Source organism: Astyanax mexicanus, chromosome 11 (genome assembly GCF_023375975.1).
Source record: "Astyanax mexicanus isolate ESR-SI-001 chromosome 11, AstMex3_surface, whole genome shotgun sequence".
Taxonomy (NCBI): Eukaryota; Metazoa; Chordata; class Actinopteri; order Characiformes; family Acestrorhamphidae; genus Astyanax; species Astyanax mexicanus.
In genome coordinates this window covers 32714516-32742333 of record NC_064418.1, presented here as the reverse complement: position 1 = coordinate 32742333, position 27818 = coordinate 32714516, and the positions used below count along the sequence as shown (strand labels likewise).

General features: G+C 38.4%; 1 protein-coding gene across 10 annotated transcripts in view; it reads left to right on the top strand.

The window, feature by feature from the left end:
- zmp:0000001200 (dedicator of cytokinesis protein 9) overlaps nt 1–27818 on the top strand; it is a 122964-nt gene that overhangs the window by 41107 nt on the left and 54039 nt on the right. For 4 of the 10 annotated variants that reach the window (XM_049484899.1, XM_049484896.1, XM_022680313.2 and 1 more), the window contains exon 2: nt 19143–19259. In XM_049484899.1, coding sequence (XP_049340856.1) covers nt 19143–19259 — 117 coding nt within the window. Of the gene's footprint in view, nt 1–1897; nt 2165–10634; nt 10979–19142; nt 19260–27818 lie in introns of those variants that run through there. The other 6 variants (XM_049484893.1, XM_049484892.1, XM_049484894.1 and 3 more) reach the window with 4 other exon arrangements.

Genomic DNA, 27818 nt, shown 5'->3' with positions numbered 1-27818 from the left:
TGAAATGAACCAGACCAGATTTATACAGTGTAACAAACACAGTAAACTTGGTTCAGACTCTGGTGCTTTCTTTCAGGTGTAAAAATGCCAAGACAGAGAATCATAAGACATCACAAACCTTATGAATTCATTCTTTACAAATCAGTGCATGATAAGCCTTAAGTGTACATAACCATTGAATGAAGAATCAGACTGTAGCTTTTGACTCATAAACTCACACATACTCATACACACAGTGCTGTGCTGGATTGAGAGACTGGTCTGAGGCAGGTTAAAGCATGAGTGAGCTGACTCGCTGTACTCAGACCATGAAAAGCAGACTGCTCTTTGTGTGAGGTTGTGTGAGGTTGAGTGAGTGTGTGTCTGCAGAATTAGGCCACTTTGTGACTGTCTTTTTTTCTTCTGCGCTATAAGGCAAACATCTGTCAGTGAATCCTTTGTGAGTGAGTTATAGCTGCTCAGCGTGGTTTAGCACACAAAGACACATGTGTATGTGAGGATAATGGCTTACCTGAGGCTGTTTGTCTTTGCCTGTGGATTATTTCCTTCAGTAATTTTAATATGTAATGGTGTGTTCCTGTGGAGTATTTGACTTAGCAGCAGAACAGCAGCAGTGCTGGAAATCAAAGTCCTTTTAATTAGCAATTGTACTATGTTCTCTGGAATGATGGTGGTCCATCCAGTAGGTTTGGGAAGAGTTGAGAAGTTAACCATGATGTGAAGTGGTGATCATCCAATATCATCTTGACCTTACTAAATGTTCTTGTCATTAAATGCAACCAAATATTCACAGCAATGCAGTTTTTCATTGGAATATTCAATTATTTATACACACACCTGTTAACACTGAACATAAAGTGTTTGTGGAGTAATTTGTCTGTGTGCAGGGACAATTACCACCAGATGCCACCGGTCACAATCATTACCACCCGCTGCGCTGTCACTTTCTCACTCAAACTCAAACTAGTTTGTGTCGCCTTGACATGAGCATGTTTGCCAGTGTTCAATCTCGCTCATCAGATATCACCTCGCTACTTCAGGTGTGGGTGTTCCAAAGCCACCCTTGCTTTACATACAATTTGATTTACATACAATACGGACAACATTTTTCCCAAATTTCAAATAAAAATATGGTAATTTAGAGCATTTATTTGAGAAACTGAGAAATGGCTGAAATAACAAAAAGTTACAGAGCTTTCAGACCTGAAATAATGCAAAGAAAACGAGTTTTAAGAGTTCAGAAATCAATATTTGGTGGAATAACCCTGGTTTTAATCACATGTTCAAAATCACATGCATGTTCTCCTCCACCAGTCTTACACACTGCTTTTGGATAACTTTATGCCACTCCTGGTGCAGAAAGCAAGCTCTTTAGCTTGGTTTGATGGCTTGTGATCACCTTCTTCCTCTTGATTTTATTTCAGAGGTTTTCAATTTGGTAAAATCAAAGATACTAATCATTTTAAGTGGTCTCTTATTTTTTTCCAGAGCTGTATATATATATATAATTGATTTTAATTTCAAGTTATACCGATAGGAGAATTGACTAAACAATGTTATTTGTTTTTTAAATGAATCAGAATAAAGTCAGCAATCTGGCTCTGCTATTGGCTAATGCTTCAGCACTCTGTTTCAATCTTAAGTAGTGCAGCCAAAACACACACACACACACACAGACACACGCTTACTTACGCTCACTCTACTGACTCCTTCTGACATTAACCCACTTTCTGCTTTCTGAGCCAGCATTTCTTTCTCTCTCTCTCTCTCTCTCTCTCTCTCTCTCTCTCTCTCAATCACAGACTTGCCTTCCAATACACACACACACACTCAATCTCATCCCGCCTCATCACCCCCCTTCTACCCCTCCTCATGCTGTCAGTGCATCAGTGAGGTGTAGCAGGTTGTGCGCTGTCAGAGGGCTGAGCTGGAGCTGATCTGTTCTCTATGGAGCTGTAGAGTAAAGAAGTGGGTCACTGATGCTGGAGTCATGGGCTGCACCACCAGCGTGATTCTGTTCGAGGGGCTGCGCTCTGTGCTCCACAGGAATTGTGGGTACTGCAAGAGCGTGAGCGCGGCTGAGCCGTTTGGACCGGCAGACACGGAACCAGCCTGCCCCAGCCGCAGAGAGTCCAGAGCCTGGTCCCTCAAGACTGCACAGAAGGTGTGTGATTGGGAGAGAGGAGAGAGTGTGAGTGTTTGCTGTGGCCGGGTGGAGGGATGGGGGCTTGTTAGTGTGTTTTAATGGGGGGTGTGAACATGCAGTATATTTATACATCAGTTGTAGATGTTGGTGTTACTGAAGCAGTGGACTTTGGATGAGTTATCTGTGTGTTGATTCAGAGCTTAGTCATGGCTGATGCACATCATCACACCATAATAGCACTATGACTTGTAGTCGCAGTCATTTTTGGAATCATATCAATATTCATTAAAGATGATTGTGGAAAAAAGTGTCTATATTGGACAGATGTTTAAACCAGTATCAGATGCTTTAAAATCTGTGATCTGAAAGAGTATTTAGAGGATATTGGTCTAATGTACACAAAAATCTGTTTTTATTCATCTTAACTTTTTTGTTGTTTGGATCACAGTCAAATGCTACAAATTATTGGTTGTTATGTAGTTTCTGTGAGATTTCTCAGTAATTAAAGTATGTTTTTGAAAAGGTAAACTGACGGTCAGAAAGACTGTTGTTTTGGCTGCTGATTGGACAGATTTGCCTATAAGGAATGGGAAATAATATTAGTACCAAATTGAAAGCGGCATCAAGCGAGAATGTAAAATCATTTGCTTTAGGTCTCCCCCTCCCCTTAGCTTTTACTCCACTGCAGTAAATACAAATCGTGCTATAAATGTGCGTTTCTGGACAAGCTGAGAGAGCTGAAGTGAAAAAAGCATGTGGATGAACAATGCATGTTCCAAAAAGTTACATAGTGCAGAAGCAAACAATTTTGGCAGTTGCAGTGTTGACATTCTTTCTATTTTATGTAAAAGTAAAAAAAAAAAAAAAAAAAAAAAAATGGTAAAAAAGTTGTAAATTTGTTTTTTTTTTTTTTTTTAATACAATGCATTGCAGCATTCTGCAGGTTTCTACTAAAAAATAATTTATTTTTCAGAAAGATTTCAAAAGCAGTCATAAAACTAATTTTGGCACATTATTGCATTTTGCCTTTAAGTCTCAATATCATTGTATATATTTTGTATGCTGTGAGAACTGTGTTTTCTTTTCTCCAAATCACCAAATCACTTCTACTGTCTTCAGAACTAAACAGAATGAGATTGTGGGAAAGATGCTTGAGAAAGAAGAAAAGCAAAAAAGAGGAAGAACTAATTGTGTACAAATGAGAGAGAGAGAGAGAGAGAGAGAGCATTGCTGAGTGTGCTACATGTCACATCAGAGGTTTCCACTGGCAGAGAGCAGTAGCAGTTCCATCACATTAGTATTAGAATTAATGATGAATGGAGAAGCACCTGTCTGAACCATTTTCTGATCCAAATCTGAAGCAATTAATGATCTGTCATCACTGATTTGTTACCAGTGTTACCATATATATTGTTTTCATTACATGGTATTATATTGTGTGTGGGTGTGCACTGTTAAATAGGTCAGGGTGGGTCAGGGCTCCTCTGAGCGTGCTCTTTCTTTCTCCTTCAGCAGCACAGAACAGACTAATGGAGCAGTGGATCAATAGATACAGATTTACTGGTAGAACATGTTAAACTAAAGCCTGAAAGCTGGAGGTAGTAAGGTGTGTGTGTGTGTGTGTGTGTGTGTGTGTGTGTGTGTGTGTGAAACTATGGGGTAAAGTGCATGTGAGCTTGTTTAGGTGGAAGTCAGGCTCTGTTATTGTACTCAGCTCTGTGATTGCTGCAGTGCTGCCTTTTCCTTCCTCCTCTGCACTCTCATGGCTCTGGTATGATAGAGTAACCGAGGAGGGAGTCTGTAGAGGGGTTAGGTTGTGTGCTTGGAAGACCTTTAGCTGGCACCCTTTGATGCTGACCTTTCGATGATTTTTTTTTTGCGACAATTGCTTTACATTCCAGTTATTTCACATTTTTAAATGAATTTCCAGTAATGAATTTGCATTCTGGTTCGCATAATTGGTTAAGCTGTTTTTTTTTAGAGTGGTGTTGTTTATATTGTTGAGATTGGAGTTTGTTATCTTAGGATTGCCGGATCGAAACCGCAGCAGCTGGAGTACGAGAGGGCACAATTGTCTAAAAGCACAAGCAGCACTGGCACCTGTTAAATATCCTATTTAGTTCTGCCACATAGTACTCCTGCTCTCTTAAACTAGTGTAAATGTGTCTTACAGAAATTATTTCCATATTTTTCAGACTATAAGGCTCACTCAAAATCATTTAATTTTCCCAAAAAACGTCAGTGTGTCTTATAATCCGGTTGAAGCTACCAGTCAGGTTTGAAGGAGCAAGACTGGAGCAGCATTAGCATTACCCAGTAACCGCAGTGCTAGCTCTTTCTTTGTTCAGAGATGAGGATATTGCTGCTACCCACGACTAGCGCTGCTGCTAACCATGCTTTTGCAAATTTGTGTAGCACTCGTTTGACTTTGATAGAAAATGTTTTGTTTACCTAAGCTCTTCCCCCAGCTTCCTTATTAGAAGGGAAATATGGCGTCACCCTTGTTACTTACTAGTGTCGCTTAAAATGTGCCTTATAATCCTGCTGGCCTTATGTTTTGAAAATAGACCAGTAAATATAAATTAATAGTCTGTAAAATATCGTTATGTAGATAATATAGTATTTTATGTTATATTATTATACTACTGCAGATAACAGCATGTAGTTGAAAGTGTGAAATCACAAACATAGCTCTGTTCAGATGAGATCAAATTTTCTGGGATAATTCTTTCATTCACAGAGACTGTTAACCTCTGTTTCCCTGGCAGATGTCTCCTCACATCACAAAAAAATTATTTGTCGACTGATGCATGTCATATTTAAAGCTCCTCCATTGGATACACTAAGTACTCACCAAATCCATACCAAAAACTTTCTAAAAGGGGAAAAAAATCCATATTGAAATCTGCAGTCCCCTTGAGAAACTAGTGTAATCCCAATAGGGTTTATGGCACTGATGGAGACCAATGACACTGTGTCCTTGTTCTACTTTTTGCAGTCTCATCTCTGGTGCTGTTCCATGCCCTTAATTAATAAATGGAGCAGTTTTGTTGTTTTTTTTTTATATATATATATATATCTCCTACCAATTGAATTGAAGGCTTTGGATTATCTGTTTTCCTGACTGACATGATTGATGTACTGAGATATTTTGATATGGGTTTTTCCTCTTAAGTTCATTACAGTGAACACTGTGTGTGTGTGTATTTGTACTTCTGTGTCAGTGATAGGAGCAACACAAGTAGCTCCCATCGCAAGTATCTCTCTCTCTCTTTCTATTTCTCCAATACAAATGTTGTGTAAATGATGATGATGAATGTATATTGCTATGTAAAAATTAAGATTTTTTAAATACTTCAGTAGTTTCAATATAACAATGCTTTAGTGGTTAGTATGACTAACAGTGTTGATGGTGACAATACTCAAACTCAAATGAAGAACGAAACCATCTTGCTTAAATCATTTTAAATGTTTGTCATAGAACTGAGGGTGGGGCTACGCATCATTCTTTGTGGTTTTGGTTTCTGCTCACCAGGCCAGTAGCACCACAAGAACACACTCTCTGTTCGAGGAAAGAGAAATTAAAATTCCAGTTAAACTGATAGCAGGGATGTTTTACTTTTCAGTAGATTTCACTATTCCATTCCCACCTTTAATTGTGGACACATAGTGTAAACAGGCACTTACAGGTATGACCCTAAATCCTGGCATATTTAAAATGTTTTTGAGTCTTGAGGGCTTTCAGTGGAAGTGCCACTGACGTTTTGATTCTGGGACAATTTGGATGACGAGTATGTGTATGTGTGCACACTCATAAACTGCATTCCAGATCACACAATTTCTATTGCATCAAATTCTTGTTTCAAAACTACACTAACATTCCATGCTCATAAGGACTCTACCACAATACTCAAAGGACCATTTGGATGCGTAACTGTTTTCTAACAGTTCACTAGATTGGTGGATCCAAAGGTAAACGGTTCTATTTAACCAAAAAGAGCCAAAGATACTGCTTCAGTACTATCTACATGTACTATCTACTATGTTTTACTTTATTCTATGTTAAGTGTACCGCTGTCAGAACATTTAAAGATATCAGGCATTTGCAATATAATAAAGTAATATCTGTTGCTAATGCTTCACATTTCCTCTGAGCCTCCATTTGAGCTGAGGGAGAGGACAAAATTATAGCTCCTGAACCTGTAAAGATGTTAGGGCTCTTGCCTGTGAGCCTGTGAAGCTAGAGCTCTTCCCTTTGAGCGTCCAGAGAAGCTTGGGCTGTTAATTTTGAGCATGTTGAGAATTTGAGAAGAAGGACTATTCACTGTGAGTTTGTGAAGATGCTGGGGCTCTTGCCATTGAGTTTGTGGTAAAGTTAAGGGCTCTTCCCTCTGATCCTGTGAAAATTATGGGGCTCTTTCATCCATTGAGCCTGTGGGGATTCTAGGACTCTTTCCTCTAAGATTGTAGGGAAGCTGGGATTCCTTAATCTAAACTTTTGAAGAAGCTTGGGATCTTTTCTTTTTTTTGTTCAGGAGAAGTTGGGGCTTTTCTGTGTGAGCCTTTGTAGCATCTATAGCTTTTTTCTCTAAAACTAAGAAGATACTAGGGTGCTTGCTTCTAAGATTGTGGAGAGGCAAAGATTCTTTCATCTAAAATGGTGTAAAAGTTTTCTCTCCGTGAGCTTCTGCAGAAGCCAAGCTTCTTTCTTTTTTAGCATGTGGAGAACTTGGACTTCTGATGATCTTTGATTAGAAGCTTGGATCTTTCCTGTTGAGCCTGTGGAGAATGTAGGGCCCTTTCTGTGAGGTTGTGGAAAAGCTGTGGCCCCTCCGTCTTAGCTTGTAGGTAAGCTACAGCTCTTTCCTCTAAGATTGTGGAGAAACTGAGGCCCTTAATCTGAGCTTGTGGAGAAGCTATGGCTTTTCCTGTTAATCCTGTTGAGAATTTAGAGCTCTTGACTCTGAGCTTGTTTGGAAGCTATGGCTCTTCTAAGTTATTAAGTATCTGTTTTGGTTTGTGTGTTTATTGCCCCCACCTTCCCCCTTGTGTGTTTGTGTTTGTGCTAATGTGGGTGTGTGTGTGTGTGTGTGTGTCTGTGTGTATATGTGCTTGTTTTTAGGGAGCAGGTGGTGGCAGTTGTGGTCACTTGGTCCCCCCACCTCATGTTTAACTTGGGCACTATGGTGCAAAAGATAAAAACACACACACACTCCCTTTCTTGGCCCCATGTGGAATTTATAATCGTGTGTGTGTTTGGAATGCCTGCCCAGCACATGCATAAACAAGCACACAGACAGTAGATGGGAGGAATTCTGCTGTCCAGTGCCGATATCTCAGAGACACATACAAATGCAGGAAAAAACACACAGTTACATAGTAGTGCATTAATTCTGTTTATTTAATAACAGATAGATTAGTGCATGTCTTTGATTTATTTAAAAGTATTCAGACACTGGAATTGGTATATAATATTTGAAAAAAATAAATAAAACTGAACGTAAAATAAAACTACTTTTTTTTTAACAAAGTGGACATATCAGCTCATTCACGTTAATGGGTTCTCCTCGATAAAAAAAAAAAGCAATATTGAGGTCAACGAAAATTATTGAGGTCATGTCCATACATTGTGAGATAAATCAATAATGTAATTATCATGACAGGTCTTCAATTCAAGCTGTTTTAGAAGTACAGCAGAATCATGCACTGAGACATAAGATGGCATCTTATCCTGACGAAGGGGATCTACTGTTTCCTCACCAACAGGAAATAGTGTGAGGCTGTATGGTTTCACTTTTAACAAATCTGAGGCTCTTAATATGTTTTGTCATATACTGACTTGGGAATGTAGTGTTTATATACAGGGGTTGGACAATGAAACTGAAACACCTGGTTTTAGACCACAATAATTTATTGTCCCGACAGACAGTTCTGGTGGAAACAGGAGAGTTGAGGTGCACATTGAATTCTGCCGTGATTTGTTCAGCCGTGGTTTTATGTTTTTTAGATACAATCCGTGTTAGCACCCAAACATCCCTTTTAGACAGCTTCCTCTCAAGTCCACAGTTAATCCTGTTGGATGTGTTTCATCCTTCTTGGTGGTATGCTGACATTAACCTGGATACCGTGGTTCTTGATATACACAAAGACTTGCTGTCTTGGTCACAGATGCGCCAGCAAGACGTGCACCAACAATTTGTCCTCTTTTGAACTCTGGTATGTCACCCATAATGTTGTGTGCATTGCAATATTTTGAGCAAAACTCTGCTCTTACCCTGCTAATTGAACCTTCACACTCTGCACTTACTGGTGCAATGTGCAATTAATGAAGATTGAACACCAGGCTGCTCCAATTTAGCCGTGAAACCTCCCACACTAAAATGACAGGTGTTTCAGTTTCATTGTCCAACCCCTGTATGTTACATATGACAGTAGAGATGGTATACAGTACCAAAAGTCAAAAGTTTGAACACCTCATCTCATCTCATTCATTTAATGAAATTTAACATCAAAAATTATAACATGTAACGTAAAATGTTTAATTTGTTAATATCTTTTATACTTTAGATTCATTTTCTCCCAATTTTAGATTGGCCAATTATCTCACCCATTCATCTGCTATTCAGCTGTATATCTCCCATCACTAGTGATGCCACAACACAAGGAGGGTGAAGACTATTACGTGCCTCCTCCGACACGTGAAGTCTTGCTTCAGTATTGCTGAGTAGCATCACAGTACGCTCAGATAAAAAGCGCAGTCACTCTGTTCCTATACATCAGCTCACAGGCGCCTAGTTGATCGACATCTACCCACCCAGAGAGAGCAAGACCAATTGTGCTCTCTCTGGGTTCCGGCAGCTGATGGCAAGCTACATGACTGGGATTTGAACCAGCAATTTCCCGATCGTAGTGGCAGTGCTTTAGACTGTGGAACCATTGGCCCAAAAAAACAAAATAGCCATATCTGTAGTAGGTGCTAATATTCAGTAATAGAGTACAAGATATTGCCATAGACAACATAATATGGTTATCATGGAAATATGATCACTACAGGCAAGTCATTTAAATCACTTTTTTACATTAAACTAAGTAGTTTTGCTTGCTCATGCTCTCACTATGCTTTTACGTTGGGAACTTAGACTTTATATGATATTTAAACAGCTGTTTTAGTGCGATATTGGTCAGAGTTCCTTCACAGCTCCTGGTGAAGTTCACAGTGCAATTTTCTTAGGAATAGATGTGCAATATAGAGTACAGAGGGTCTACAAACCAGCCCAAAAACTGTGGGAAAATCTGAGATATGGTTAGTTAGGTAGGTAGTGTGATTAAAAATGCATTTACAAATTTGCAGAATAACATCTCATGTATGTGTGATTTTTTTTTTTTACATTGGTTGTGGAGTGAATGAGCATGAACTGAGCAGAAGTCTTATGAGATTGTATGTGGGTCAGGACTTGAGCCTTTGAAGAGGATTTTTCTGAGGATCTAAAAGATACATGCTCAATCTAGTGGAATTTGTGTGTGTGTTGAGAGGGTATGTTATATACAGCTCTGGAAAAAATAAAGAGACCACTTCAGTTTCTGACTCTCTGATTTTACCATTTATAGGTATATATTTGAGTAAAATGAGCATTGTTGTTTTATTCTATAAACTACAGAAAACATTTCTCACAAATTCCAAATAAAAATAATGTCATTTAGAGCATTTATTTGCAGAAAATGAGAAATGGCTGAAATAATAAAGAAGATGCAGAGCTTTCATATTCATAAAGCTTTAAGAGTTGATATTCGAAAAATTTTAAGAGTTCAGAAATCCCTATTTGGTGGAATAATCCTGGTTTTTAATCACAGTTTTCATGCATCTGGGCATGTTCTCCTCCACCAGTCTTACACACTGCTTTTGGATAACTTTATGCCACTCCTGGTGCAAAAAAAAAAAAATCAAGCAGTTCAGCTTGATTTGATTACTTGTGATCATCCATCTTTCTCTTGAGGTTTTCAAATTGGAAAAATCATAGGAACTCATCATTTTTAAGAAGGCTATTTTTTCCAGAGCTGTATGTAGGTAAATGTGCACAGTTTAAGTGTTCAGTTTAAGTGGATGAAAGTAAATGGCTGCAGATGGTCTTCAGGCATTTGGATAGTCTGTTCAGAAGACTTTAAATAATCAGATGACTTACTTTAAGTCAGTAGAATGCTTCTAGAATCTGACCTGTAGCCCCCATTTATCTCTCGTTAAAAACAAACACACTCACACGCTTTCCATTGTGTTTTAGGTGAGGCGGTCTCTGCAATGGAATGTCTCTTTTTTTGTCTTGCTGTCTCTGGTGGGACATTGTCATTAGCGTGTGCAGGTTGACACCACAGGCTCGGATGACTCCTGAGGGGGGAGGTGTGTGTATGTGTGTGTAAGGAGTTACTCCCTGTGCAGCACAGCCGAGTGTAGGAGGGGCCCTCTTTCTGTGTCTCTAGTCAGTGAGGGAGAACAGCTATGGTCAGAAAGTGTGTGGGAGAGGGAGAGAGAGGAGCAGAAGTGTTGAGCTGTGTGTTGAGTTGATTCTGTACTGAAGGTGAACTCTGTTGGACATGCTGACTGTTTCTCCTGGCCTGGGCTTTGTGTGTGATCACGTTTGTTGGATTGTAGCAGAAAAAACTGGAGGATTTTTTGCATTTAGATTTTTTGGGGGATATTAGAAAGCTGTAAGCATGCAGGGCAGGGCGGTTAAAGGTGGCCCGAAGATGGTGATCGAGTCTCCACAGCAGTTTAAAGCTCAACCTGTGGCTGAGCCAGAGCAGGGCAGCAGCTCGGCCGAGACAGCGGTGAGTCCCACAGTGAGTAACACACACACACAGAGGCATTCTGATAAAAGAATACAGATACAGGCGGGTTCTGACTGTATCTGTAAGTACAGTAAATGTGGAGCTTTGATTTTTTGGGAATACAACTTTGAAAAGAAAGTGTTGGTTGGTCACTTGTTAAATGACTATAGTTAAAAAAAAAAGTAGGTAGTAAGAATTTAAAAAGTAAGACTGACAACACTGACAGTGTCCTAATTGATGTTGTTTATAATGTTAGTTGTGTAATTATTTTATTTTAGTTTCCAGCTTTAGACACTTTTGAAGGTAATATTCCTATTGAATCCTATAACAGAACCAGTAATTGATTTGTAAAGCTTTTAAGCTTTTAAGACTGGTGATTGAAATTTTGAGTTTAAAACTTTATTATCCCTTAGAGTATCTCAGCTTGTAAAACACCCTATCCTAATTAGAGGTGTGGTTATTTTTAATATTGACATTAAAGGATAAAAACGCGTGTAAATATTGGCAGTGGTTCATTTTTTGTTGTTTAAAACACTTTTATTTTACTCAGATTTTATGCATATGACTGTGTATTACTTTTTATGACAAAACCATAGCCATTTATCTAACAAAAATGATTTTGTAAAAAAAGAATTGATATTTTGTTTTGCTTAAAATATTGTATCACAATAGAATCTCCGCTGACTTATTACCCATGTATCATGATATGTATCGAATCACTAGGTTCTTGTCAATAAACAGCCCAAATCCTGGTACACCTTAATGTAATTGTCTGTTACATCAGATTGGTAAGGTTATCGCACTTGTTTAAATCATAAATCTCAGAAAACTGTGATAAAGAGAAAAGAATGAAGTGAGGAAGCAAAGGAAAAAGAGAGCAGCGCAGTGGACAGGGCAGGATTGAGGAGAAAGTGTTTGGGTGTTTTACAAAGTTATTTACAGAATAGAACTCAGGTTAAAAACTAAAGAAAGAATGAAAGACAGTCTGTCAGGACAGAGGACAGTTCACAACTCCACTATAACCCAGAGCTGCCATCCAAAACAAATACTGCAGTGATTTTCATTCATTTATTCTAGTTTTTGGCTGTTTTTTGCTGGTGTTGCTCTAGTTCTCGCAGTGCTGTATAGGTCAGTGTGTGGGGTTGCGAGGTTGTCTGTGCCATAAATAAACATCTGCTTTGCAAACTACACCAGCTGTTCCTGGCTGTGACAGCAGCATTACAGCAGGCTTTTCCCCAGTTACACACACACTCTCTCTCTCTCTCTCTCTCTCTCTCTCTCTCACTCTCTCACTCACACACACACACACACTCGTTCTGTGCATTAACAAGCCTTTATGGAGCAGTTAAAATGTGATACACATTCAGCGACTCAGCTACTCATGATTTGAAAACATTGCTAAATTATTAATATTCCATTACTTGCTACTATCAAAGGCTGTGAGGCTCCTTCAGAGGAACTGGAGCACCGGCTGAAGAATAGCATGTGGAGAAAGGGAAGTGGGGAGTGAAGTGCCTATAATACAATATTAGTGCTGGACTGATGTATCGATTGGCTGATGTTTTAAGTAGATTCTTGTCACCCAAGACAAGAATGTTTTGGGCGTGATCTCCAGGTGATTGAGTGAAACCGGGAAACCTGAAAGGCAGTTGTGACTGGGAAAACCCTGTGGGCAGCTTTTCAGAATTGGATTAAGGCAAGTCTTGGACTACACAGCATTTTTAATGATTTTAGTGATATTTAAGTGATTTTTCTAAAAAGGAGGTACAGTTTACTACTTGACTTAAGCTCTGTTCAGAAAAACAGTCATGCAGATTGGACTGGTTGATTTAAAACATGCAACACCATCAAAAAACTTTAAAAATTAAGAACATTTATGTAGCTTACCATCAGGTGCCGGAGCCCTTAGAGTGATGTCGCTCAGCAAAAGGCATCTGTGAGCTGATGTATCAGAACTGAGTCACTGCGCTTTCCTCCGAGTGCGCTGTGATGCTACTCGGTAATGCTACATCAGCAGCAGCTCAAAAAGAGGCGGCGTCTGACTTCACATATATCGAAGGAGGTCTTCACCCTCCTGGTGTTTGGGCATTACTAGTGATAGGGGAGTCTTAATGAGTGGGTTGGGTAATTGGCCATGAAAATTGGGAAGAAAATGAAAAAAGTTTAAATAAATTATATATATATATATATATATAACATTTTATAACACACATGCATCAACAAAATACAGTACATGCATTGTTTTGTTACTTGTTACTGCACTTTTCTATTTCTGTATTTTACCATTTAAGAATAGCAAAAATAGCAAAGGGCCCAAAGCAAATATTAGCTCCCCAGTGCCTGGTCAGTACTTTCAGTTCATGTTTGGGGGGGTTTCTCTTACTTCCTTGCAAAAGGCTTCTAGGTCTGTGAGATTCTTGTAGAGTCTCGCTGTTCTGCTATTTAAGGTCAAGCCAGAGGTTTTTTTTGCTGATTATTAAGTGGGTGACTCTAAGGGCCATGATGAATTCTTTATCTTTCTTCTTTTCTCTTGAGGTAGTCTGTTGTGAATATCTTTTGTTTAGGATCATGATCCTGCTGTAGAAACCATCTCTTATGTAATTTTGAGAGAGACAGTCTAATGTCATACATTTGTTTCTCTGATTTTGTTATGTATAGGTACATGTTTGAGTAAAAATGAACATTGCTGTTCCATTCTTTAAACTGCAGACAACATTTCTCCCAAATTTCAAATAAAAATATTGTCATTTAGAGCATTTACTTTCAGACCTCAAATAATGCAAAGAAAACAAGTTTATATTCATAAAGTTTTAAGAGTTCAGAAATCAATATTTTGTAGAATAACCCTGGTTTTTAATCACAGTTTTGATGCATCTTGGCATGTTCTCCTCCACCAGTCTTACACACTGCTTTTGGATAACTTTATGCCACTCCTGGTGCAAAAATTCAAGCAGTTCAGTTTGGTTTGATGGATTGTAATCATCCATATTCCTCTTGATTATATTCTAAAGGTTTTAAATTGGTAAAATCAAAGAACTCATCATTTTTAAGTGGTCTCATTTGTTTCCAGGGCTGTATATCTAAACCACTGGCTACAACGCACATTTAAAGCATGGTTGATTCAACAATTATTGTAGCAAAATCCAAGATGATGCAAACAGATCCCTGACAAGAGCTTACTTCTCTTGGGATGCCTAAACATTTGCATGGTTCACTGCTGACAGCTGACCATCAATATTTCCATCAATAAAACATGATTTTAGGTAAAACTAAATTTTAATTTTACTGTAATTTAAACTAAATAAAGAATTCCAAAATGGAATTGGCCACAAAATATAAAATATCACATATATTGTTATGTAGGCTCTATACAGTGTGTCTGCTTATCTGCAGTCTGTAATAGGGGTGTGCCATATCGTACGTGATAATATTGCCAAAAATTGTAAATATCGTGGACGATATTATACCCTGAAATATATATATATATATATATATATATAATATAACTAAATAAATATATAACTTTAATCGTGTATATATGGAGATATTTGGAGTGCATTACTAGTATCATGACACTCATCATTGACTTCTGTAACAAATCAGATAAAATTATTTATTTTTAATATCTCAGTTAGCCATATCATATTGCATGCAATAATAAAATTCTAAATAATTTTTCTAATTCAGTGTTTTGGCCTATTGCCAAAAGCATCGTTATCATGAAAATACCATGAAATATCGTGATATTATTTTAGAGCCATATCGCCCACCCCTAGTCTGTAATAAAAAAAAGCGTAGTCTGTAGTCTGAAGAAATGGGCGAGTCCTTTTTAAAAGTGTATGGGAATAATCAACACAGCATTAAACATCAGTGGGAGTGAAGCACACACATCAATGCACACACCCAGCACAGAGTACCACACTATATACTGTACACATTCCCCTGTCACAAGTGAATGATAGCTTAACCACAACAACTGCATTTGAAGTCATTGTGTATGCAACTGTCTACCCAGCAGCCCCCGTTTGAGGTCTTTGAGTCTGAAATAAGAGCATGAGCTCTGAGCTCTAAAAGTACATGGTATTGGATTACCTCTGAGTAACTCTGAGCTACAATTGAAAAGAGGTTACAGTACTGTTGCCTTTGTTTTGCTCGGGTTATTTTCTCTTTCTCATGTAGTAAAGGTTTTGTTGGTGTAGAGGTGAACAGAAGTGAATGTGAAGTTGCAGTGATTGTAATCTGATGCAGGTTTGTCGCGGATAAGGTGTGGCTTCTGCTCTAGTTAATGACTCTGAGACACCTAACTGTCACCTTACTGTCATATGATTGAAATTGCTGCCCTATCTATACAGCTTCTGTGAGCTTATGATTAAACACACACACACACACACACACACATGTAGAATGGTTAAGCCACATTTGCAGTGTTCTTTCTGCTGAGTGATGCTATCGGCAGTGAGGAACTGTGTATGCCCTGTTATCAGTCAAGCCCTTAATCACTCTATCACTCTAGTTTTTGTGCGTGCGTGTGGATATCTCGCTCACTTGAAAGTATTAAATATTGTATATTGAGTTTTCTATATACTATCTGTATATAGTCTTAAACTTGCTGCCATTCTCAGGTCCTGTAAGATGAATTACTGATTATGCTTTATCATGTGCTATGTACAGTATTGTGACATTTACAGACCTCCATTGATAATTTAATTTATAAGTCATGTTAATAACAGTCTTAGACAACATGGATTGCTCATTGTTTCAGGGAAAAAAATGCACGGTAAGGATCATAAAGCCCTATCTGTAAAGAATTTGTTTCTGAGAAGGTCCTGGGCTAATTTTCCTCTGTGATTTTATTCCCGTCCAGAACGACCATGTACGTATTTTTCTCAGACGTTTAATTAAATAGCTATTTGTCCACTGCCACGCATCGTAATTACACATTGGGCATGTTTCCACCGAGATCCATGTAAACACAACAGCGAGTGGAAATGGAGGAGCTACTGAACGCGATGTCATGTGGAAAGCCAAAAAACTCCCTGGTTCCCCTGTTTTTCAATTGCAGTCCAGATGCAGGAGTTTTATCACTGAGTAGATATGTAAAATATTTTTCACAGACGTCCCCCTGAGAAACCAGTCCCCTCCGTATAGGGCTTTAGTCTCAGGACAACAAATATGACTATTTTCTCAGGAGAACTTGCACGATAGTCGTAAGACAACATTTACGGTTATATAGGACAAGACACTACAGTGTTTATGATGCTTTTAGGACCACACATATGATTATGATGGTCTCAGGACAGCACATCTGTTTATGATGATGAAGGTTTTAAGACAACACACAGTAGTGATGGTCTCAGTTCTTGTCTACGGACTCTTACTAGGCAACGCTGCATGATCACCACAGTCTTGAACCACAGTCTCCCACATGGTATAGTAGCTCATTGTTAGGTAGTGTTGTTATCTGTTGTGCCACACTAACTACTTATTGTATTAAAAAAAATATATATATTTTTTCACATCCAAAGTTCAGTCTTAGAAGTTGGTCCAAAGCCACCGACACTCAGTGATGTTATGGTTAGAGCTCTTGGGTTTGCAGTCCTTTGTTCAGCAGAATAGCTGCACCTTCAACAGTTTGAGAAGTTTAATGTTTTTCTTTACAAGAGCTTCTTGATTAGGGCCACAATCTTTTAGACTCACAATGGATAAAAAACACCTGTTTACATTTGTTTTTTCTGATCTAAAGCAAGAGTGGTGCTTGGTTTTCTTCCATATCAAATCTTTAAGATAAATGCTTTTATTATAAAATTAAATTATTATTTATTTAGTATGTTTTTTTTTTTTTTTTTTTTTTGTATTTAGTGATCCCACTTCCTCTGTATGCTTTACTCATAATCTCATAATTCATGCAAGTAGATTCTTTCATCTGATCTTCTTGGAAATACCTCTTGAACTACTTAATATGTTTGACCGGAAATTAAATATAAGTTGGTCTCTGACATTATATTACTTCTTTTAGGTTTTTAGGTTCTCTAAAGTGGATTATCACATCTGATGTCAGTAGGTTTGTGCGCTTATACATATACTGGATGTCTGTTGGCAGTGATTATTAAAGTTATTCCAAATCCATCCAGACCCCTCTGACTTCATCCAGCTATTATCAGCTCCAGATGTGGATCTGACTGCAGTCTGACTGACCAGGGAGAGTGATTCACTCAGTCAGTCATACATACACACACACACACACACACACACACACACTTGTCGAAGTATATTATTACAGGAGCTTGGCTGAGTCTCATACCTGTCCTATTCAGTCATGTCCTGTTGTTCTGAAGGGATCTTCTCTTTCACGTAGTCAGAGAATCATAATCTGTCTGCATTTAACCTGCTGGTTTAAGACATGCATATGCATATTCAGAAGTCAAGACAGAGTGAAAGGGGAAAGGAAGGGATTAGAGGGCTGCTGGTTTTTCACTGAATTACTTCTTTACTTCTCTCTTTATCTGAATTTTCCACTTCCCAATTTAAATGTGCGCTACAGAAAACCTGCCTGCATTAGAATTGTTTCTGTTCCTGCCATGTCTGAGACACTCATCAAACTTCTTTTTAAATTGATAGTTAATTTCCCTTCAAAATGCTTAAATTTGATAAAATCATCTACACCATTTTTGCAACTTTTGCAGCTCACGGCCCACTTAACCCACTACAAAATGTTTCCTGGCTAACAAAAAAATTTAATTTAAATATTTTCAGTCATACATAATAGCAATTTGTGTAGCACTGATACTTGTGCTCAAATTGCCCCAAAATCTGTAGTTGTGAAAGACATTGTATTCATCTAAAGACACAATAAAGCCCTATCTGGAAGGGATTCGTATCTCAGGGGGTCCTGGGGTAATTTTCTCTTTTATGGGGGGTCCTCTGTGATTTTATTCCCGTCCAGAACGACCATGTATGTGTTTTTTCTTAGACATCCTCTGATAAAATTACGGGATGAACTAAACTGAACTTTCGTCGCCTCACGTTTAATAAAATAGCTATTTATCCACTGTAATTACACTTTGGGCACACGTTTCCACAGAAATCCTTGTAAACACAACAGCAAGTGAAAATAGAGGAGCTACTGAACTTGATGTCATGTGACCGAGAAAGCACAAAAACTCACTGGTCCTCCTGTTTTTTCAGTTGTAGTCTGAATCACTGAGTTTTATCACTGAATAGAAGCGTGAAAATTTTTTCACAGACGTCCCCCTGAGAAATTAATCCCGTCCAGCTTTAACAGTGGTATAGCTTGTCAGTCATGTGACTGCACTAGTGCTGCAAAATAAATAATATATTTATCGTTTTCATGATTTAAGTTTTTATAATAAACTTATTGAAGGAACTGCGCAGTTACAGTGTGAATAACTGCAAACTCAGATTGCACATCCTGCAGATTTGATCAGAGATAGATATTATCTTCACGCTTCAGACTGATCATGTGACTTAATGAGGCTGGAGGCAGAGCGAGGAAAGGTCCACAGTGAACGCACATCACATTTTTTTGTCCATATTGTACACCCTTAAGACCAATCAACAGGCTCAACCTAAATATAGCTGTACTGTTGTGGTCTCAGTGAGGGGGGTGTGACCCACAGGTTGGAAACCATTGGTCTACATTGTAACAGGCTGGTAGAATTGACTTGAGCTTGACTGAGCTGAGCTGACTATATGCTCTCTGAAGAGTCTTTTAATCCTTAAGAAGAATCGCTTCTAACCTGAAGAGCGCAGATCATTTTACACACTATACTGCCTGCACACACACACCCGGACACACCCAACCACTGTCACTCTTTTACTTTTGTGTGTGTGTGTGTCTTTATACTTGAATTTTTTTCCTTCACAATCAATGTTTCTGTTTAATCTTTAACCTTCCCCTAAAAACTGTCATTAGAAGAAGCTCTTACTTTCACTCTCTTTTACTGGCTGAGCAGAGTTAGGAAATTCCCAACATCCTACAAATCTAATTTCTAAAGAAAATGAAACTAAAGTAAAAGAAATTAAAGTAAATTAAAAGTTAATGAGCTCAGTGGTCTGAGAAAAATGTTTTCACATTAAGCTCTGTCACTACACTACACTGCTTTTTTCAGGATGTCTGGAATGCTGAATGATGCTGAGTGATGATCTGTGTTCACAGGTAAAGCCCCGTGTGATCGAGCCGTTGGATTATGAAAGTGTGCTAGTCCAGAGGAAGACACAGATCCTAAGTGATGTTCTTCGAGACATGCTGCAGTTTCCCCTGGAGGACTTCCAGGTGAGCACACCTGCTGATGAAAAACCTTGCTCTGTTATAGTTCCTACAGTATATACAGTGTCTCAGAGATTTGTGAGCCCTTTAAAGAACGTAACAAGTAACTGTAGTTTTACATTAATTTGTCTAAAGGAGAACTCTGGAGTGAAATGGACTTTGGGTGTATTAAAATGTGATAAAAAGTACTTGTACTTTTGTTTCCACGCAGCTTTCTAGGAACCAGTATTCTGTGTACTTTGCCCAAACAGGCTTTAGAATGAGTGAGATGGGGCCTATTTTTTATTTTTTTAACCCCTGCAGATAAATCGCTTTTTACACTGTTAAGTAGCTTCACAATTCATTGGTAGAATCCGGAAAGCCCTGACATTTAAAAAGAGGCATTTAGAACTTTAAAAGTGCAAAGGAAGTTTATAAAAAGACACAATTTACATCCCATAGCGTACGTAAATCTCTGGGTGCCGCCATTTAAAATTTAAGTCACAATAAGTCAACCATTGAGCATGAGCAGTAAAACATTTTGAGCAGTGTTTATGTAATTTGTTGTTGGTTCTTTGCATTCTAATATCGACAGTAACCAGATGTTTTCAGCAACAGCTGGAATTTATGCATTTCCAAGGAATTAATTTTGCAATATGCTCAACTGTCTATTCTACCTATTTGTTTGTGCTTGATAGTTGATTTTTTTGACTTAAGTACAAGATGGCGGTGCCCAGAGATTTACCTATGCTATGGGATGTTAACAGTGGCTTTTAATAAACCTCTTGTTTATAAATGCCTCATTTTAAATGTCAGATCTAAGTTACAGTACCATTTGTAAGGGGTTTGGTGTCAACCTATCCACTTTGTGGCTGATAATATACAATTCAGGGACTCTGTTCTGCTCCTATGGTCAGCCAGCAAGAATGACTCCAATTGTGCAGCAAATACTTTTTGTTGGACCTTATAAAGAACCTGCAGTCTGTAAGGACTGCTCATGTACTGGCCTCTCTTGAATTGAGTCAGTGCTCAGACGTGGACCATGAGACAAACACTGCTCTCTATACAGCTCATGGTCCGTTTAAAAAAAAAAAAAAAAATGAGAAGCCTTTGCTCTCAAAAATAGCTCTCAAGTTTGCTTAAAAGCATTTGGATCAGCTTTAGGCTTATTGGAAGAGGGTTTATTGTACACATCAATTCAAAATCAAACTAAAAAATGTGTTTTTTGGGGGAGTAAAAAAACAAATGTTGCATTTCATCATAATTACTTTATCGCATCTATGAAGCATGATGGTGGAAGTATCATTGTTTGGGACTACAGTAGAATGTCAAGATATCTGTCCATGAACTTAAGCTTATTTGGTCTACATATAAATAGCCAAGTCAAAGTACAAAGTTGTGTTATATGCAAGAAGTAAATACAAGTAGTACATGACAGTATTGCTCTGTACAGTATTACAGCCTCTTTGGAGTGTGAACCTGTTGTTTAAAGGCCCGGACACAATATTAAGTGAAAGGGCAAGGGTGTAGCCTTCCACTACCTCGTCCAAGTTCCATACTGCTGCATCCGGCCCTCAAAAAGTCCCCCTCTGTGTTACCTCTTTAGAGCTGTTTCCCATTTAATTAACTGCTTCTTTCATGCAATGCCAACTGATGCAGTTACAGCTGCAGTAATCAGTTGATAACGTCAGCAATGCTGATTATAAGTAGATTGCCATACTCTGCAGGAAATGTTGGGTGCAGGATGGCTCTGTTGCTTCCCTTCTCCATAAAATGAGAACTTGCTCGTCAACCTTTACTTAGTCTTTTTGTTTATAGTCAGCAAAATTAACAGAAAGCTGAAATATTCCATTAGTCAGTTACTGCAATTTCTGTATATTTCTGCAGTTCCCTTTGGGACTGATAAAGTTCATTGATTGGCCAATAGATAAACTAAATATAGAAATGATCATTACCGGTAGTCACTTTCGAAGAGATTTGTGTTGATGTTTAGAGCTGGAAGTTGGCTGTTGCTGTTGTTGGAGCAGAGCTTCTTGCATGCTTCTGGCTCAGCTGGTTCTACAGAAGTGTGTCAGTGACAGATTTAGGATTGATTTAGTCTGTCTCTCAGGACTCCGATTTCAGAGTGCAGGCTTTGGGCTACTGTCTGCACGGGAGGTCTTCCTCAGACAGCTATCTAAACACACACCACCAGCCTGGGGTCACAGTGGAAGGGACAGTGACCTCGCTGGCCTGGGGTCGCAGACTCTAACTCCATTACTATTTTGAGTGCTTATTATAGAAATGCCTCAGTGTAATATTTCACATATGTTTGGCTCTATCTAATGACCTTTTTAAAATGACATTTAGATGATAAGGGAGTGCTATAGTCTATACAGCTGTGAAAAAAATTAAGAGATTTGAAGGTATATGTTTGAGTAAAATAACATTGTTGTTTTAAAAAAATAGTCATTTAGCATTTATTTGCAGAAAATAAGAAAAAATGAATAATCAATATTTGGTGGAATAACCCTGTTTTTAAATCAGAGTTTTCATGCACCTTGGAAGGTTCTCCTCCACCAGTCTTACACATTGCTTTAGGATAATTTTATGCCACTCGTGACCCCTTGACCACTTGATGATGAGTTTCTTTGATTTTACCAAATTGAAAACTTCTGGAATATAATCAAGAGGAAGATGGATGATCAAAAGCAATCAAATCAAGCTAAACTGCTTGAATTTTTGCACCAGAAGTGGCATATCCAAAAGCAGTGTGTAAGACTGGTGGAGGAGAACATGCCAAGATGCATGAAAACTGTGATTAAAAACCAGGGTTATTCCAACAAATATTGATTTCTAAACTCTAAACTCAGCCATTTCTCATTTTCTGCAAATAAATGGAATTTGGGAGAAATGTTGTCTTGTAGTTTATAGAATAAAACAACAATGTTAATTTTACTCAAAACATATAAATGGCAAAATCGGAGAAACTGATTCAGAAATTGAAGTGGTCTCTTTTTTTTTCCAGAGCTGTATATATTTATATTCCTCAAATGTAATGATCAGTATAAATGTATGTATTAATAATGTATAAGATATATATATATAAATACCTTTAACATAAGTGATATTAAATGTTTTATTACATTTCACTTATTAGAATATTAATAGATATAGGATAAATTAAGCATGAGCTTCCTTTATGGAAGAAATTAACCATAGATATGATCCACTGCTGTAATACTCAATATTTTTTTTTCTGAAGACTATCTATTTATTAAATAAAAAAAATCAACATAATTTCCCACCCATTGCCTGTTCCAGATGTGCACATACCCCCTATACGAGGTGAAGCAGGTTAATGGAAGACACTGTAGAGCTGTTGATCTCTTCTCCAGAACATACTTCTCCATTTCTCAACATGCTAACCCCTCATAGAGAGAGAACGAGAGAGAGAACTGTCACTAATGGCTTTCTCATCTCTCTTCCGCACGCTGCAGGGAGCTTTAAATGCTGCCTCTGTTCATACTGAAACTGATGGCTGAGTTTAGCCTTGCTTTCCAGGAAACCCAGACGAAAGCAGTTTTGGCTGAATGACAGCAGCAGAAACTCCTTTGTGTTCCGTGCCTCAGAAACAATAGGAGCTACACAGGCCTCTGGCCATTCCGTGTTTAGGATTTGCACGTCAGTCAGTTAGAGTGTGAAGTTGGGTCAGGGCGCAGAGGCAGTGTGCATCTGTGAAGGTCGGACAGCTGTGTAGGAGCTGGTGACAAAACGGCAACCTTGACAATGGTCATCTATCTCGCTCATGTATCTCTTTCTTTCTCTCTCTCTCTCTCTCCGCTCCACTCCGCTCTCTAACACCTCCCCAAGAAACACGACTCCTCAGAAAAGCTGCAGTGTGATCAGAACGACAGGTGATCCTCACACTCAGAAAAGGAATGCACTAAACACAGGCACAGACTGAGCACCCTCTTACTAAGTGCTGCATCTGTTTGCCCTGCTGCTGGATGTGTGGAGTAGAGCTGGGCATTAGCTGCAGCTGTACTCATGGTCATGGTAAGCTGGAGAGTTCATGTCACAGTTTGTTTATGGACTTTCTAAAATGGTAGTCAAGCTCAGGTCAGGAAAAAAAAAATTAACATTCAGGGTTCTGTCCCACCTTCAATAAGTTTCTCCTGGTGATGGTTTGGTTTAGAACAGATTCAAGAACTGAATTTTGTGGGGCTGCATTTATATGTCTGTATATAACTAATAAGAGTTCACACATAGATCTGTAGGACTACAGTTGACTTTGGTTTTTTTTTTTTTTTAGATTATACAAAAATATACTGTATATTTTGGGCAGACGTTTGTCAATCTACCATCTGTTTACAGTTTTTTATTTGTAAATACATGGGCCACAATCTAGTTTGGATAGAAATGTTTTTGGGCTAAAGTAGGTTAGTAAAAATTAGTCAGGAAGTAGACAGTATAGTTTGGCTACATTTTGTTAGGCAGCATTCAAGTTTGGCTGGAACTTTCTCAGGCTACAATCTTTTGTAGGGATACAATTTACTTTTTGTATAATTTTATTAGCCTGTCTTTGAATTCAGGTATATTTTTTTTCAGTGAAGATCTTTTAAGGCTACATCATGTAAGTTGAGGTAGAATTTTATCAGGCTTGGGTAAACATTTTTTTGGATTTTTTTTTTTGGGCTCAGGGTCGAGTTCAGGTAGGATTTATTCAGGCTCCTTTCTAATTTGAGAAGAATTTGATAAGGCTAATTCAAATAAAATTTTGTTAGGTTATTGTCTAGTTTTACAGTATATAAATATATTTTAGGGTACAGTGGAATTAAGGTAGAATTTTATAAATCTAATGCTGAGTGTGGATTGAGTTTGGGGAAGATTTTTTTAGGTTACTGTCTAGTTTGGGTCAAATTCTGTAAGGCTACCGTTGAGTTCAGACAGAATTTCTTCAGTTTACAGTGAAGCTTGAGTAATTTTTTTTACAGTCAGATTTGTGGTAGAATTTTGTAGAGCCTCTATCTAGTTTAAGTAGAATTTTGTAGGGCTACAGTTGGGTTGTGACTCTTGCTTGGCACTGAGGCTGCCAGAATAGATGTGGAGCAAAGGTTTTTGAGTCTTATTTTGCTTTGAATCTGGGTTTCAGACTTGATTAAAGCTTTAGGCAGTTGGTCTTGCTGGCAGGAATGTTAGTAGAGTCTGCAGGATTTCTCTGATCTGTCTGCTGCTTCTGGCAGTGGATAAATATGTTACTGGCAGACAGTAACTAGATGGTTTTAAACTGATTGTACCTCAGACCTCTTTGTCTATCTCTTTCTCTCTCCTTGTGTGTGTGTCTCTCTCTTTCTCTCTCTGTCCCCATATAAGCAAATAAATCTGTAAATGTGCCATATATAGGGTATGAAATAGTGGACCATCATTACAGATAACACAGTTGCACTGGTCCAGAGCTGGCATGCATGGTGCCAACAGGTGTATGTTTGTATGCTCTATACTGTTCTATTCTACATCTTAAAGCCAGATGTATTCATTTGAAGATGTGTCTACAAACATGGACATATCTCTCAGTATTTACAGGGGTTGGACAATGAAACTGGAACACCTGTCATTTTAGTGTGGGAGGTTTCATGGCTAAATTGGAGCAGCCTGGTGGCCAATCTTCATTAGTTTCCCATTGCACCAGTAAGAGCAGAGTGTGAAGGTTCAATTAGCAGGGTAAGAGCACAGTTCTGCTCAAAATATTGCAATGCACACAACATTATGGGTGACATACCAGAGTTCAAAAAAGGACAAATTGTTGGTGAACATCTTGGTGGCAAATCTGTGACCAAGACAGCAAGTCTTTGTGATGTATCAAGAGCCACGGTATCCAGGGTAATGTAAGCATACCACCAAGAAGGACGAACCACATCCAACAGGATTAACTGTGGATGCAAGAGGGAGCTGTCTGAAAGGGATGTTTGGGTGCTAACCCGGATTGTATCCAAAAAACATAAAACCACGGCTGCTAAATCACGTCAGAATTCAATGTGCAGCTCAACTCTCCTATTTCCACCAGAACTGTCCGTCGAGAAAATAAATTATTGTGTTCTAAAACCAGGTGTTTTAGTGTCATTGTCCAACCCCTGTATGTCTTACTTGTTCTCTTTTTACTTTGCCCCCCAAGTGTTTTTCACTTATTTATCTCAGTCTACCACATTGATTATCAGATTGTCAGTCAATAATCTACTGTACATTGCAGAGATGCTACATTTCAGGCGCCAGATTTTCTATGATGTTTATGTCAGGGTAGACCTGCGGCCATTCCAGAAGCTTTAGTTTATGTCTGGTCAGGTAGGCCATGCTGGATATTTAGATATATTTAGGGTAACTTTCCTGTTGTAGAAGGCATCTTCCTGTCAGCCTCAGCCTTTGAATAGGTGGCTTGACATTTGTATCCAGGATTTGTTTGGTATTTCTATGGAAGTCACTTGTGTCAACACAGCCTGAAAGCGTGAAATATCCACCCCCACACATCACAGTTCACAGCGTGTCTATTTCAAAGAAAAATGTTTGCTTTTTTCACTCTAAATTTATTTTTTTCTGATTGTATATTTTCTATTTTGAGTTATAAAAGAAAAGAAAAAAATCATTTAGCTTTCTATAGCAGAGTTTCCAGTGGGCCATGAAGCACCGTCTAGTGGTCTGCAGACCCATCCTTAAAGTAAAGTTAAAAAGAAAAAAAATACATTTGTGACATTTTTTCTGACACTCTAACATCTATAATACAGTATCACTGATATGGTATAACTCTTAAACAGCTTAGCCAAAGGAACTTGATTCAATTAGCAAACCAGCTAACCAATGATAAAATATTTTTTTAGTTGAAGGAATAATGGTTACGCAAGGATTCGCTAATTGCCCTTATTTTTAGGTTTTCATTGTCAAAACTTTTAAGAAATAAAACACCAAATATACTTTGAGTTTTATTTGCTTGTGGGCTGTTTCCGGTTATAAACAGGGAGTTTATAAGGAAACCCTGTTCCCTAGTATGTTATCATAATATAAAACAAATCACTAATCATTTTGTTTAGAGGAGAGGAAGAAATTACTACAAACAGTTCCTCTTGAAAGTCGACTCACAGCTATTCTATAGCCCTATTCGGACTGGATTACTTTCTCAGGGGTCCTGGGGAAATTTTCTGTTTTACGGGGGGGTCCTCCTGTGATTTTATTCCTGTCCGGAACGACCATGTGCGTGTTTTTATCAGACGTCCTCTTGAGAAAATTACAGGCTGAATTACCCACTGTTTTTCGCTAAGCTCCGTGGTCCTCCGGTAATTTTAGTCCCGTCCAGATGCAGATATCTGAGTGTTATCACCTCGCGTTTAATAAAATAGCCATGGAGATCCATGTAAACACAACAGCGAATGGAAATGGAGGAGCTACTGAACGCGATGTCATGTGACCGAGAAAGCCAAAAACTCGCTTGTCCTCCTGTTTTTCAATTGCAGTCTGGATGCAAGAGTTTTATCACTGAGAAGAAGTATTAAATATTTTTTATAGACGTGCCCCTGAGAAACTAATCCCGTCCGGATAGGGCTTTAGGCTTTGATTTGATTTACCTGTCATACCAGCATATGAACACAATTTTCTTTTTTTATAGATATATCTTCACATGGACAAAAAGAAAATCTGGGGTTAAATGCGAGAAAATGTGGTTTATTGAAAATAATTACGTAGCTTTCATTTGGCATAGGAAAGGAAAGATTAAACCCCTTTAAAACACCATCAACATGGTGTCACACTGTGGAAGTGTTTTTCAGGCCATGGACCGGGCATCTCTGATTTCCATCATCCCCACAGGAAGACGAGAGTGTAGAGAGAGAGGAAGTAGGGGAACTCAGGCACGATATTGTGTGCAGCTCTGGAGGAACCTAAAGAATGCCACATAAAAAAATGAAACACTTTTATTATTAGGCTTTCTGTCGCCGTATTGCTGAGTGTAAACTGGCTTTAATCCACTCAGCCCAGCCTCAGAGGAGCCAGATTCTATACTGTGTGTCTAGGTTCAGTCTAATATAAGATATAATGTGCGTGTCGGTAAAGGATGTGTGAGGTTGACGTCTTTGTTAGAATAGCAGATGTTACTGTAAACTGGTAAGAAAAGAACAGAGTTGAAATAAATCTCAGGTGAGTGTGAACCTTGGCTCAGAACAATTTTCCATAAACTGAAGCTTAGTCATAACTCATAACTGCAGTAATACTGGAACCTGCTGTCAGTCAGGGTGCTGGAAGCTTGGAGAGTGACCTGCGCTGAAGCTGCTCTTTCCTGTGGGTTACTGTGCTCTAGGACGTGAGTCAGGAAGGGGATTTTACTCTGGCATTGTTTAGCTAAGTTTGTCCTGTGTGGTTTGTTTATATGTCAGTGAAGTGGTTGAACGGTAAGCATTTTGGCTGTCTTTGCAGCAGGGAGTCGGAGGCTTCACACCCAGTTCCCCGAAAAGAAAACTCCCTGTTGGGGAATGCTCGAAATGGAAGTGTTTGTAAATGACTTTCCACATGAGATATTTGTGTTATTTGTTTTATTTGTAACCCCAGTATCTCTGGAGGCTCCAA